Below are 12,677 nucleotides of genomic sequence, written 5' to 3'. Positions count from 1 at the left end.
TAATTAAAGCGAGATATTTCGGTTGAAGTAGGTATTAGAAACGAATTTATTTTCGGTAAACAAGTTATAATATACTCGCAGCAAATAGCGTCAAAACAGCGAACCCTTGGCGCTTTAAATTACAAGTTTAACCAACGACAATAAACTTGGAGTATTTGGTTTTAAACTTCACCCTTGAAAGAACAAAAAAAATTAGAATTTTGAGGCCGGATGGGGTAATTTAAGTTAAGTGGCTTGGAACGCGGTTAAACCCTCTATACAGAATTTACACAAAACAGTTGTTTACGCTTGATTTAATTACAAAAAAATATTGCAAAATACAAAATTGTGCAAATTTCGTTGAATACACATTTTATCTTTAGTTTACTGTTTAATTATTGGATCATAATTTTAAAGAGCGTACGAGGCTAAAAAAGACAATTTCGAATCTAAATCCTTTTTCGCGTTTTAACAGGATATATTAAAGTTGGTGCTGAAGTGTATACGAGCTTTTAGTTTTAGTCTGATACACTGTAACAATATAAGAATGTGCACGTGTTTGTTATTTAGCTACTTACAATAGAATGATAAAGACCATTGTTGTTGTCAATGCTTGAAAAAATGCAATAAAGGAACAATGGTCTATTTAAATAAACAATTAAAAAAACAAGGTCTGAGTTATAAGGATTGTTAATAGAGTTAAACTGATAATGAGATGTAGTTATTTGTAATGTTTAGATATCAGTTAATATTATTGAGCATTTAAATATCGTAATGCACATCCAGTATACTTAAAAGCTTATTGACTTTGCCAAAATTAATGGAATTACTTCTGTCAACATGAAACGCATAGAATTACTTAACCTAATTAAATTAAACTTGTGTTTTTACAGCGTTTTAATGTAGGCCTTGATTTTCTACATTGAACAATAATAGTTGTTTTAAATTGCGAATTACTCACTAATAGGAAATGGATGACATTAATATTACAACACAACCACCACATACAACACTACCATGCCGCTATGGTTATAACGTAACCTCTATAAAGACATGTGAGAAAATTATGGCAACTCTAAGGGACGGAAGATATTTTGCTGTTATTTTAACAGTGCTTACTACTTACTTGATTATCGCTCTTGTTGTGTATAATTGGAGCGGTGACAGACGTAAGCAAAAGAAGCCTTTTGTTAACAATTTAGTCATAGCGTCGGCTGTGGTGACTTTCCTTTGTGATATGAGAATCATAGTCGAACTTTACTCCGGGAATTTAAGCGACCGTGCTTGCACTATTATACACTGGGCCGGGGGTGGGTTGTACAGCATAGGAGCTGGACTTTCTTATACAATCTTATGGGCGAGACAGCGTAAATTCTATGCAGACCCCCTTCTTAAAGCTGGCTCTGTAAATAAAGTTAAAGGCATGTTAAGTACAGTAATTATCGCAGCTATTTATATCCTTACTGGAGTAAACAGTTCTGTGTTTGTGTCAAGTTATACACTTTACGCAAATAAATATGGTTGTGACGTCATATGGGACCACGTCGCGACTTATCGATTCGTGCTACCGTGCGCGATCACATTTATTTCCGCCATTTTCTTATTTCAGATCATTTTACTTTATTTAATTGTGCACCCATTGCTAAGAACGAACCCTAAACATTCTACGGACAAATGTATGTTCATTTCAGTGCTTTTTTCAGGCTCTAAGATTGATATTCACCGTCTTATAAAACGCCTGGCCTGGTGCGCTAGTTTATGTGTATTATCGTCGTTGTTTATGGCCATAATGATAATGCTAATAAGCTTAGATTATATGCGTTACTACTGGGTTAACTTCATTGCATTGGACATGCTTATAAACAATATTTCAACAGTTTGTACGTTTGTGGATTGGAGGTATCGTTTATTTCCATTTTGTTCGACCTTTAGGATCAAATTCGGGCAAAAATGTACAAAGTTTTTAATTGTTAATACTTCAGATGAGGGGGAAAATAAATATGATTCGAATTCGAAGTTGGAAAATGTTTAAAAATAACAAAATAATTTTAAATTATTATTTTTGTTCATTATGATTTGTTTTTCGATTTTAATGTGATGTTTTTTATTACTTTTTCGCTATAAAAATTGTAATTAGTGATTTTTAAAATTAAAACTTTAAGAAATATTTTACTTTTTCTTCTATTTCTTTTTTTATTATTCACTGTAAATTTATTTTTTTGTATTCGATTCTTTATTGTGTGTGATATATCGTCACAATACTGTAATATGACGTCATTGTTTATTAGCAATATTGTGTTTTTTTATTAGCTATGCGAGATTGTAAAAATATTTTCGAAAATTAAATTTTAAAAACAGATTTAATTTTTTTTAAATTGAAAATGAAATTTGGTAATTAAAATTTATTTTTTAACCGCATTAAATCTGGTTTCCATCTTATATTTAAATAATACAAAACATTGAACTATTGTTTATTATTTTAAACCTATTAAATAAAAACAATTTTCGGTTGGGAGTTAACTTTGGACAAAATGAGTCAGATATTTTAATAAAATAAAGTTTTTACAAGCATAGTTGTAAGTTTAATAGTAATATTAAATCCTTATTTGGCAAAAGAAAAAAACTAAGTTAAATTTTGAACCTTATTTTTTAAAACTTTAAAAATAGGTTTTTGTTTGGTATTTTATTTTGACGTTTTAGTTGATTATAATCGCCCGATAATTAATCTGTTAATTGTTTTTTTGGTTCGACAGAAAATTTTTGGCTCGACAGAAATTTGTACCTTCTTACACAATAATGACACTACGACGTAGAAGTAGTGGGATTCGAAGCAAGCACCTCGTGTTGTAACCCTTAATTTTTAACCACTACAACACGCTAACAAAAAAATAATTTTTGATGGATATATAAGGTTTTCAAATAAACAAAAAAACACTTTATAATTTTAACTCCATTTTAAGTGCGTTGTTTTAATTTAAATAATAAATAAAGCTTTCAAAATAAACATAAACTTAGTTAAAACCTATTATCTTTTTAGCTTCATTAATAATTAATATTTTAACTGTTCAATATAAACAAAAGATCAGTTAATTAATTATTTAGGCGAAAGCAATAATCGTTAATTTTAAAGATTTGCACTTAATTCTGTCACGCCCCAAAAGAATACATTTAAAAATAAAAAAGCGCATGGAATTTATTTTTAACTAAATTTTTTAATGTGATATATCCTATATATTTTTTAAGTATATCTTTATCTTCGATGTGGGAAAGTCGAATGCGCTACTTAAACATAAGGTAACATCAGCAACATCAGTTACTCCGACCCAGTCTCGAGTTACCTTTGGCAGTTTGGGATATCATAGATTATAATTGCCCGATAATTATGCTGTTGATCAAGTGCTGGCTTAGCAGGAGTTCGTGCCGTTTACATCGCCTTACTCAAGGGCGCAACAGCATAAGATCAGTGAGGATTGAACCAAGGATCACATGTGTGGTGTAGCAAGTGTTCTTACCACTACACCACGCTGCCGGTATTGTTATTAGGGATGGGCTGAAATCCAAATTACTCGGATTCGACGAGCCCGAGTATTTTGTTGCGATACTCGGCCGAGTCCGAGTACTCGGTTATGACGTCATTTAAACGTATATAACTGTTCACAAGAATCTTTCCCGCATAATTTTAAAATGCCAAATTTGCCAAAAAACACGTATTTATGGATTATAAAAGGTTTAACGTTGACAAAACTACCTACCGCTGATAGGAATATCATTTTAAGTCCAAACAAAAATGTAAAAGTCTCAAATTTATTATGCGTAAAATTTTACTATGTAAAAAGTGTATTTGTTGCGCAATTGTTGCCTAAATAACGTGATATATTTGAGAGTAGATTATAATTTATTAGAAAAAGGCAAAATTTTTTTTATGTTTAGTAAATCGTATACGATCTTAAATGGCAAATTATTACTCGGCGTCCGAGTACTAAAAAATGCTCGACGAGCACGAGTATTAAAATATTCCTAATACTCGGGCCGAGTACTCGGACTCGGATTCGATTGGCCCATCCCTAATTGTTATATATTGTTTTTCGTTACGCCGTGCAGTTTATTAAATTAAATAATATTGATTAATATGCCTGTATACCAAATGTGTTGTTAGACACAGATGTTTTATCTTTGTATTTATGCATATAAAATATTGATGTAACTTTATCAGATCACAGATTTTTAAAAACCGTTTTCAGCAACTGTCATACTTTAATTAGTACATAGTGTAACGTGAGTGGTTGCTTGCTTTATTGCCTTTTTACAGTGTTTTGTGACGTAATCGTTCCGGTTTAACGCCTTTTTGGTCTACAGCACTACGCCTTTAGTTTTGCCCCCATTTCTCATACTAGTTGATAATGTTCTTGTTTAAGATAAGTGGGTTGCTTTTCACAGATCAATTATACTAGTGTATTTCTTTGTTTTATGTTTATACTAACGTGATTCTATTTAAATAAGATATTAAGTCGTTAATTTTGTAAATACTAAAAAAAGTGTGTTTATTAAATATAAAATACGCTACAATAGCAAAATGTATACTGGATTAGTTTTATTTCTTTTACTTACCATTGATATAGGAAGACTGCCTTACCAGCTCAAACATAAAGTAACATAAGTTACCTAGACCCAGTCTTGAGTTAACTTTTCTAGCTTCGGATTTTATAGATTATAATCAATCTGCCAAATGCTTTTTGGGTTCGTCAGAAGTTCATATACTCGGCAGCGTGGTGTAGTGATAAGAACACTTGCTACACCACATATGAGGTTGTGGGTTCAATCCCCACTGATCTCATGCTGTAGCGCCCTTGAGTAAGGCGCTATAAACGGTGTAAACTCCTGCTGAGCCAGCACTTAATCAACAGCATAATTACTGGGCAATTATAATCTATAATATCCCAAACTGCCAAAGGCAACTCGAGACTGGGTCAGAGTAACTGATGTTACTCTATTTTTAAGTCATGCATTCGACTTTCCCACATCAAGGATAAAAATATATAAAAAAATATCGTTTATGTAAGCAGTCCAGATCAAACCAAATACCTCATGTCGTAAAAACAACAACTAATTTGTTTCTGCTATTAATTTCTAGTTTTAGTTTACTTTTTATATAAAGTAATATAAAAACTCATTCTGTAGGTATATCTTTAGCTTACTTTAACTATTTAAACAGTTAACTACTAATTTAAAATACCACTTATCCTTCACCAATATATCTTAAAATATTGTGCCCAATATAAGTGTGTGTGTGAAATCACCTAACATACTTGTTAATCTTCCAACCTTGCATTTTAAATAATCAGTTCATTTTTGTCCAATTTTGATTCTACAGTGACAAACAAAAAAACAAGTTTATAAAAAATAATTAAGAGCAATTCAAGGTAGAAGGTATAGAACAATACACTCATAAGAGAACAACATAATTATGATCTTGTGTTAAGGTAGTTTCAAAGAAATTTGAACAATTTAAGTAATTTAAAAATACAGAATTGTGTAAATTAATAAGTTGTATGTAAAGTTTAAATTTAAACAGGGTTTTAAATGGTAAGTTTGCAGTTTTAGACTTTTATAACATTTAAAGATTGTTTCTCAGGTATAATTTTGGGTATTCATATTACTAATACAGTTTATATACCAATGCCTTTAAATATATATATGATAAAACTTAGTTAATAGTATATATGTATATAAATCTCTAAATGTCCGATTTGAAGGCCTACAAATAAATAAAACTGCCATTTGCGGGTAAATTATTGCCGGCAAAGATTAGTTAAAAGTTGCAACCATATTACAATAATTAAAAATCCAACCGTAGGGGAGGCTATTACCTAGTTATAATAAAATAACAAATTTTCTAAAAGTTTACCCGAATAGATGTCAACTTTGATCAACCCTTTCCCAAACTCCATCGATATTTGAATATTCAATTGCTTTAAAGTTTTTAAAAACTGAGGTTAGAGGGTCAGGATTGGATTCTATAAACTGAAGAGTTTTGCGAAGATTTGGGGCAAAGTTTGGAGGTTCAACCTTAGGAGAAGTGGACATATGTCTGCAAAAAAAATCATATTTTTAATAAACAATAAAATAGCAAAAACTAATTTCCCTTTTTACAACTTATGTACAGGTAGGGCTAAAACAAAATTAAGTATAATATTAAACATTTAAAATAGCTAATGGCAACTTGAAATATAGGTAAAAAATACCATGTATTTATGTAAACAAAATACACTTACCAAAAATATTGTTATAGGCAATACCTTAAGTTTACTTTCTTAAAATGTATTTTAGAGAATTTTCTACCTATATTTCAAGTAACCATTTGCATGGTGTAGAGGTAAGAACACTTGCTACACTACACATGAGGTCAGGAGTTCAATCCCCACTGAGCTTATGCTGTAGCACCCTTGGGTACGGCACTATAAACGGTATGGACTCCTGCTGATCCAGCACTTAATCAGCAGCATAATTATCGGGCAATTATAATCTATAATATCCCAAACTGCCACAGGCAACTCGAGAATGGGTCGGAGTAACTGATGTTACTCTATGTCGCGCATTTGACTTTCCCACATCAAGGATAAAGATATATACAAAAAAAAAGAGTAAGGCATAGATTTTTGACTAATAAAAAAATTCTTACCACCAGTTGCAAACTAAAACATTATAAATAGATACATTTTTTAATGTGCATATTACTTAAAACAAAAGTACTTATGGTTTACTTTCTTAAAGTGTTATCGGTTTGTTGAAGCCATAAAGATATTCTGGGAAAAGGAGAGTAAGTAAAAGGTTGTATTACTATCTTGCTGTCCTGCCATCTAGACAACAAAAATTTGATTAAAACAACTTGCCTTATAGGTAAAAATAATAATGAAATATATATCTAAAAAAATACACGATTTAATAGTTTAATATGGTAAGATTACCAAACTCTATCTAAAAATATATATACTCCACCAAAACAGTAATTTTATATTGTACAATCATTAAAAAGATAAAATTTATAACTAATAAAGTTTAGTGGATAAAATATCCAGTCATATTATGGGCTTACAAAACAAATATTAGTTGAGAGTCACGACTATATTATGACAATTAAAATACTGACTTTAGAGCAGTCTAATAACAAGTAACACTAAAAGCAAAGAACATAAAAGAAATATAGACTCACCTATAAATATTAGGGATCCCACCTCTGCAGTGCAAACTCCGTGCTCCTCTCAAGTCAAGCTCAGGACCCTTGTTGTCCTCATGGAAAACAGCTGATTTCAGTTCGCCAGTTGCTATGACAACCACCAATCCGAACAACACCGGAGAATCGACGATGCACGAATCGATTTCAACTTTTTGGTTGTTTAAAGGAGAGCAACAAAAAGTTTCGAGATGGAGTTCAACAGTGTTACAAAAATCTAAAACAAAATGTTTTTTTTTTATTAAAGTAGTATAAAACCATGCTGAATACCATGTAGTATTATGATAAACAATGTCATATCTATGATGTAATATTATGATTAACAATGTCATATCTATGATGTAATATTATGATTAACAAGGCTATTATGTCGTAAATCACTGTATTGTTATCCTTTTATAAATCGATTTCTAAACCTAAATGTAAATTATGTTTTACTTCACTTGATTACTTTAAAATTAAAAAAAAATGCAATACCATACCAGGGTGCCCATAAAATATACAGGATTAAATGAATTATATGCATTAAGTGTGTTCTAAATGAAAGGGGGTTTAATTCTAACTGTTTTATAGGCACCCTGGTATGGTATGGCATATTATTTTAATTTTAAAGTAATCAAGTGAAGTAAAACATAATTTACATTTAGGTTTAGAAATCTATTTATAAAAGGATAACAATACAGTGATTTACGACATAATAGATAGCAGTGTTAATCATAATATTACATCATAGATATAGCATTGTTAATCATAATATTACATCATAGATATGTTATTGTTAATCATAATATTACATCATAGATATGACATTGTTCATCATAATACTACATCGTAAATACAACATTGTTCATCATAAAAAGAGAATTAAAAATAATGAGTATCTTAGACGTGTGATTGATATAATAGAATACCAATACCCTAATTTAAATAAACAATTACATGGCAAATGCTGCATTGAATATCACCATCATAAATTAGTAAGCAAAACCTTACTGAGTCATTATAACATAACAGCCACCCCCATATACCAGCTGCTTTTATCATATCTTTTATGACATCATATTTACGATAACAACATTAAAACTGTGACATCATCAAGCTTGTCTCACCTACTTGAAGTGAATGGAATCCAGTTAATATTGAGGTGGATAGTTTATAAGAAAGTCTTCTTTCATCATTGAAACCTCCTACTATATGAAGATCACAAACTAAACCTAAATATATAAACTAAAGTTTAGTTAAGTCTGGTAGTGTGGTGTACTGCTAAAGCATCAGACCACAAACAGAAAGATTTTAAGTTTAAGCTTTACCAATGCCACACTATTTGCCCTTTAGCCGGTGCTTACAGATATCTCAAAACATGTCACAACAGCACTTTTTCTATGGAAAAAATATAAAACCTATCACCTTTTACAATTTTACGAACAAAATTGTGAAGTTACTAACAAATAAATACAAAATAAAGGTTAACACTTAACATATATTCATGGTTTTCAATTTTAGTTTAATACTACCAATAATTAATTACCGCACATAAAATACTAAACCTTTATATAACAGTATTTGATTTTTAACAAAATTACAAAGCAAATTATAACCAGAATGTAACAACAAATTAGTAAGGCATTATAGTAAACCTATACATAAGTTTGATAAAATAAATCCTAACAATAAAATCATTTTCTTACTTTTTCGTTGCTTTGAACATTTTTTGGTGTGACACGAGATTTCATGAACAGTTTTAACCATGTTAAAGATTGTGTCCTCTGTGGCACTTCCATCAAAATGTGCCAGTGCCGTGGCATATGTGTCACGACATCTTAGAACAACAATGTGACAAGTTGTCATCATGTCACTTCCCAAAGAAGTAACCTAAAAATTTTAATTTAATATTTGAAGTCATTATGTCTTTTTCAGTATTTTTGAAATTTTTTAATATTTGAAGTTATTATGTCTATTTATTTATTTTCAGTGTAAGAAGGTCAAATTCACACCCTAAATTTAAAGGAACAATACACCGACCCATTTTAAGTTGCATTTGGCATTTTAAAAAATTATCAATTTTAATTGCTCGCCAAATATAATTCTGCTGAATAAGTGCTGGCTCAGCAGGAGTTCATACTGTTTTAAGCGCCTTACTTAAGGGCTCTACAGCATGAAAGATTTTACACACAGTAAGGATCGAACCCAGGACCTCATTTGTTTAAATTAAGTGTTCTGACCACTACACCATGCTGTCGGTTATCAGTTCACCAACAAAGAATGAGCACTTACAGAATTGTCAAAAATTCCGGTTGCTGCCATTTCCTTCTCCATTGCATAAAGACAAGTTGAGTCATCATTAATTTCTGTTACATCTTGATCTTTTAACCAAGCAGCTGATTTGTCAAATTTGTCGAGGTAAATCTGCAATAGAATTAGATTCTTGTAAAAATGGGGTTATATAAGCATACAAATTACCCAGTCTGAAAAGTAGGGAATTTTTCGACGAAATCTTGTGCGTGCAGGCGTAATAAATGGCGTAACCGCGCATTCAAATTTTTGACCTACGTACTGACGTATGTTGCGTATTTACTTAAATTTGGGTTAAATATACAAGACGTACTCACTTTCCACAATGGCAAATTACAACACATTTTGTATATAACTTATCAACCCCGCATGAACAAATATAAAACAGGCAGATAGACTTGGCTTTCCTAATGTTTTAAAAATATTGTTGCAAAATTTTTAATGAAAAAATTAATAAATTTACCTCCAAGAACGATTCCAGACTTTCTAAATGTTCATTTTCCACCGCTTCATTGCCGATATATAATGGCATAATTGGAACAAAATTTTTGAGTTAGTAATAAACGATTTTCTGTCGTTTCTGTTTAGTAAAAAATTGTTTCGCGTAAGTTCGTTAGCCTTGTGAAAAATAACAACAAAAGAAGACAGGTCGTAACGTGGAATGAAAAACCGGTGTCTAATATACGAGAACCAAGTTACCGTAATTATAATTTATCCTCAATATATTTATGTTTTTAACAATTTTTTTGCAAATACGAATGCAAATACAATATAAGTTAATAGGTAAAGCTTAACACAATCAAAAACTTACAAAATCACATAAATAGTTTTACGTAGTTAAAACAAATTAATTGGGCACAATTATAAGGCAATGATTAAAACAATTATACAAGAAATAACACTTTTTTAAACTGTAGAGGCCTGCAATTACAATATGTTGGCAAAAATTATATATGCTGCAAGAATGTAGTATTACAAGTTATGTTGCAATATAAACTAGGTATTTCTGCATTTCAGGTTTCAGAATTTGAGTTTGAATAATCAAAATTTGAAGTTGAATTTTCAGTTAAATCCGAAGAGTTTGTGTCTAAAATATTTAAAGTTGTTCAAGGTTATAAAATATACAAAACAATGTTGCTATGCCATAACAGAAATTGGGTACCCAATAGCATAAATAAAGGCCATATAGCCTAAAAATAGTCAAGTGTTTTTAAGTGTTAAAAGTCTATTTGTATTGCCCTTATACCAGAGAGAATGTTTACCACGAAACTAGACTGGCATGTTAGGTCTATTTAAATAAATGTTGTGGTTAAAACAAGTTTATTTAGTTAGTACACAGCCCTACTAGGGTTACATACATACTGTATATGTGTATTTTATTTTCTGTTACTTTTATTAACATCTAATGAATCTACCTTGCAAGTCAAGTGATGATAGTGAGAGGTTAGCTTGATCAATATTCCCCTTCCATGATCTAATCAACAACATTAAATAAATTCCAGATTTCACCAACTTCTTTAAATCCTCTTGCATCTGAAACAATTTATTTACCGCAATGTAAAATAAGTTGTATTGCCAACAATAAAAATAATATTTTAAATTAAAAAACATATCAAAGTTAATAAAGTTATTTTTTAAAAGGTTTGGGCAGAGAATAGGTTAGGGCCCAACATTGTTTAAATTATAAAACTTAATTAAGAAACTGACTTGAACAGCTTTATCAGGTGGGACATCAGACTGGCCAAGTAGTTCAACATTATAAGCTTGTTTGCATAACTCACAAATACAAATGTCAAGTCCTACAACAAATTTAAAATAAATATATTACTAACAAAAAATTGTATGTTAAGCCCTATAATTTAAAACAGCATCAATCTTCATTAAATTGACATAAGTAAAATAGGCTCCGATCAATCAATTCAGCAAAGAAAATTTTGACTTTTTTAAAAATAACAAAAACCTTTAGCTCTTTTGGTTTGTCTCCAACGCTTTAAACACTCGAGATGAACAAATTGTAACGAGCCAATACAGCCACATGGTGTCACTAGTTGATTCTCAATTGAGTCTTCGTAAGATTGACAAATACGACACTGGGTGGGGTTGTCTTCAACTTCTGTTAAAATAAAATTTTGTAACTAAATGTTTTTAAATAAATTTGGTTAAATAATTATTTTCAAATTGCTTTACCTGTTTTTTTCTCTGGAAAAATCAAACTTAAATCTTCTGATACTGAGAAAGCTGATTTGTGGTAAATAGCAGAATGTGAATCTTTCATTGCATCTTTAATTTCATTTGTCTAAAATATTTTTTACAATCACAAATTACTACACATGACAATACAACTATATAAAATGATTAAACAAGATTAAACATTTTTTTAAACATTTTATAAACCAACATATATAACTAACAAAAATACTAAAATTTTATGCTATCAAAAACATTTTAGAGCGCACTTCAATAAAAACACAAAATTTAAAAGATTAGTGAATAAAACAGTAAAGTTTATTTAACAAATGTTTGTATGTGCAAGCCATGTTTTAAAACATTAATGATATTTTATACATTTTATATTTTGTTTTGTATGCTTCAACATAAAATTTTAAAAAACTTACTTTTAAATTTCTCTGTGAATATGAACTTGGTCTTGTAAATTTATTCGATCTTGCTGCAGGTTTAGTAAAACTTGATTCATTAGAGTTTACTGTTTTTTTTCGTTGATTTGTTATTTCAATAAAATCTGCTCTTGATGGTTTTCTAGTGGGTTTAACTTTCTTCATTTTTTTTATAAATTTTTGGTCAAAAACAAACTTTAAAAATCATGTTTTATTTTCAGTCACCAACTTATCCAAATTTACTTAAAAAACAAGGCCTAGGATATAAAATAAAGTTACAAATATGTTAATACCTATTAAAATTAAAATCTTAGCCAAAATATGCAGCGAATATTAATGTTGTTACATTCTAAATCGTTTGTTTTTTGGGACTAAAAATAATCATAAACGAAAAATTAAAATTTTTGCATCGAGTCCGTGGAGATTATTCTCACTCCTGTTCATGTACAATGTACACAAAAAAATATAAATGGTTTGTCCCCATTTCAATAAAAAAGTTTACATACATATTTTAAAAGAATACATTCTGCAGCAAATAATTTTTGGGTTTAATAAACAAA

The 12,677-nt window shown here is 29.9% G+C and overlaps 3 protein-coding genes across 5 annotated transcripts; 1 reads left to right on the top strand and 2 right to left on the bottom strand.

The window, feature by feature from the left end:
- Nucleotides 1–234: 234 nt before the first annotated feature.
- LOC145754828 (uncharacterized) lies at nucleotides 235–2,392 on the top strand. Its single transcript, XM_082570962.1, has one exon. The coding sequence runs from the start codon at nucleotides 950–952 to the stop codon at nucleotides 2,009–2,011; it is 1,062 nt and encodes a 353-aa protein (XP_082427088.1). The 5' UTR covers nucleotides 235–949; the 3' UTR covers nucleotides 2,012–2,392.
- On the bottom strand, nucleotides 697–10,111 carry LOC145754829 (protein N-terminal asparagine amidohydrolase-like). Of its 3 annotated transcripts, none has more exons than XR_014284155.1 (9): nucleotides 9,966–10,111; nucleotides 9,485–9,616; nucleotides 8,899–9,082; nucleotides 8,320–8,424; nucleotides 7,190–7,427; nucleotides 6,741–6,836; nucleotides 5,885–6,067; nucleotides 5,277–5,344; nucleotides 697–1,382 (listed from the first exon to the last, which is right to left on the bottom strand). XR_014284155.1 is itself a non-coding variant. In XM_082570964.1 (7 exons), the coding sequence occupies exons 1-7, from the start codon at nucleotides 10,032–10,034 to the stop codon at nucleotides 5,896–5,898; spliced, it is 996 nt and encodes a 331-aa protein (XP_082427090.1). In that variant the 5' UTR covers nucleotides 10,035–10,111; the 3' UTR covers nucleotides 5,414–5,895. The 3 variants fall into 3 exon arrangements, 1 of the variants encoding a protein (XP_082427090.1); XR_014284156.1 differs by having other exon boundaries at nucleotides 5,286–5,344; XM_082570964.1 differs by lacking the exons at nucleotides 697–1,382; nucleotides 5,277–5,344 and having other exon boundaries at nucleotides 5,414–6,067.
- A 95-nt stretch (nucleotides 10,112–10,206) lies between these two features.
- LOC145755343 (uncharacterized) lies at nucleotides 10,207–12,370 on the bottom strand. The gene is made up of 6 exons (XM_082571568.1): nucleotides 12,118–12,370; nucleotides 11,690–11,798; nucleotides 11,463–11,615; nucleotides 11,210–11,301; nucleotides 10,918–11,035; nucleotides 10,207–10,589 (listed from the first exon to the last, which is right to left on the bottom strand). Exons 1-6 carry the CDS (start codon nucleotides 12,280–12,282, stop codon nucleotides 10,516–10,518), a joined length of 711 nt encoding a protein of 236 aa, XP_082427694.1. The 5' UTR covers nucleotides 12,283–12,370; the 3' UTR covers nucleotides 10,207–10,515.
- Between the last annotated feature and the right edge of the window lie 307 nt (nucleotides 12,371–12,677).

The sequence above is a fragment of the Corella eumyota genome, chromosome 6 (genome assembly GCF_963082875.1).
Source record: "Corella eumyota chromosome 6, kaCorEumy4.1, whole genome shotgun sequence".
In the NCBI taxonomy this organism is placed as follows: Eukaryota; Metazoa; Chordata; class Ascidiacea; order Phlebobranchia; family Corellidae; genus Corella; species Corella eumyota.
This window is presented reverse-complemented; position numbering and strand designations above follow the sequence as displayed.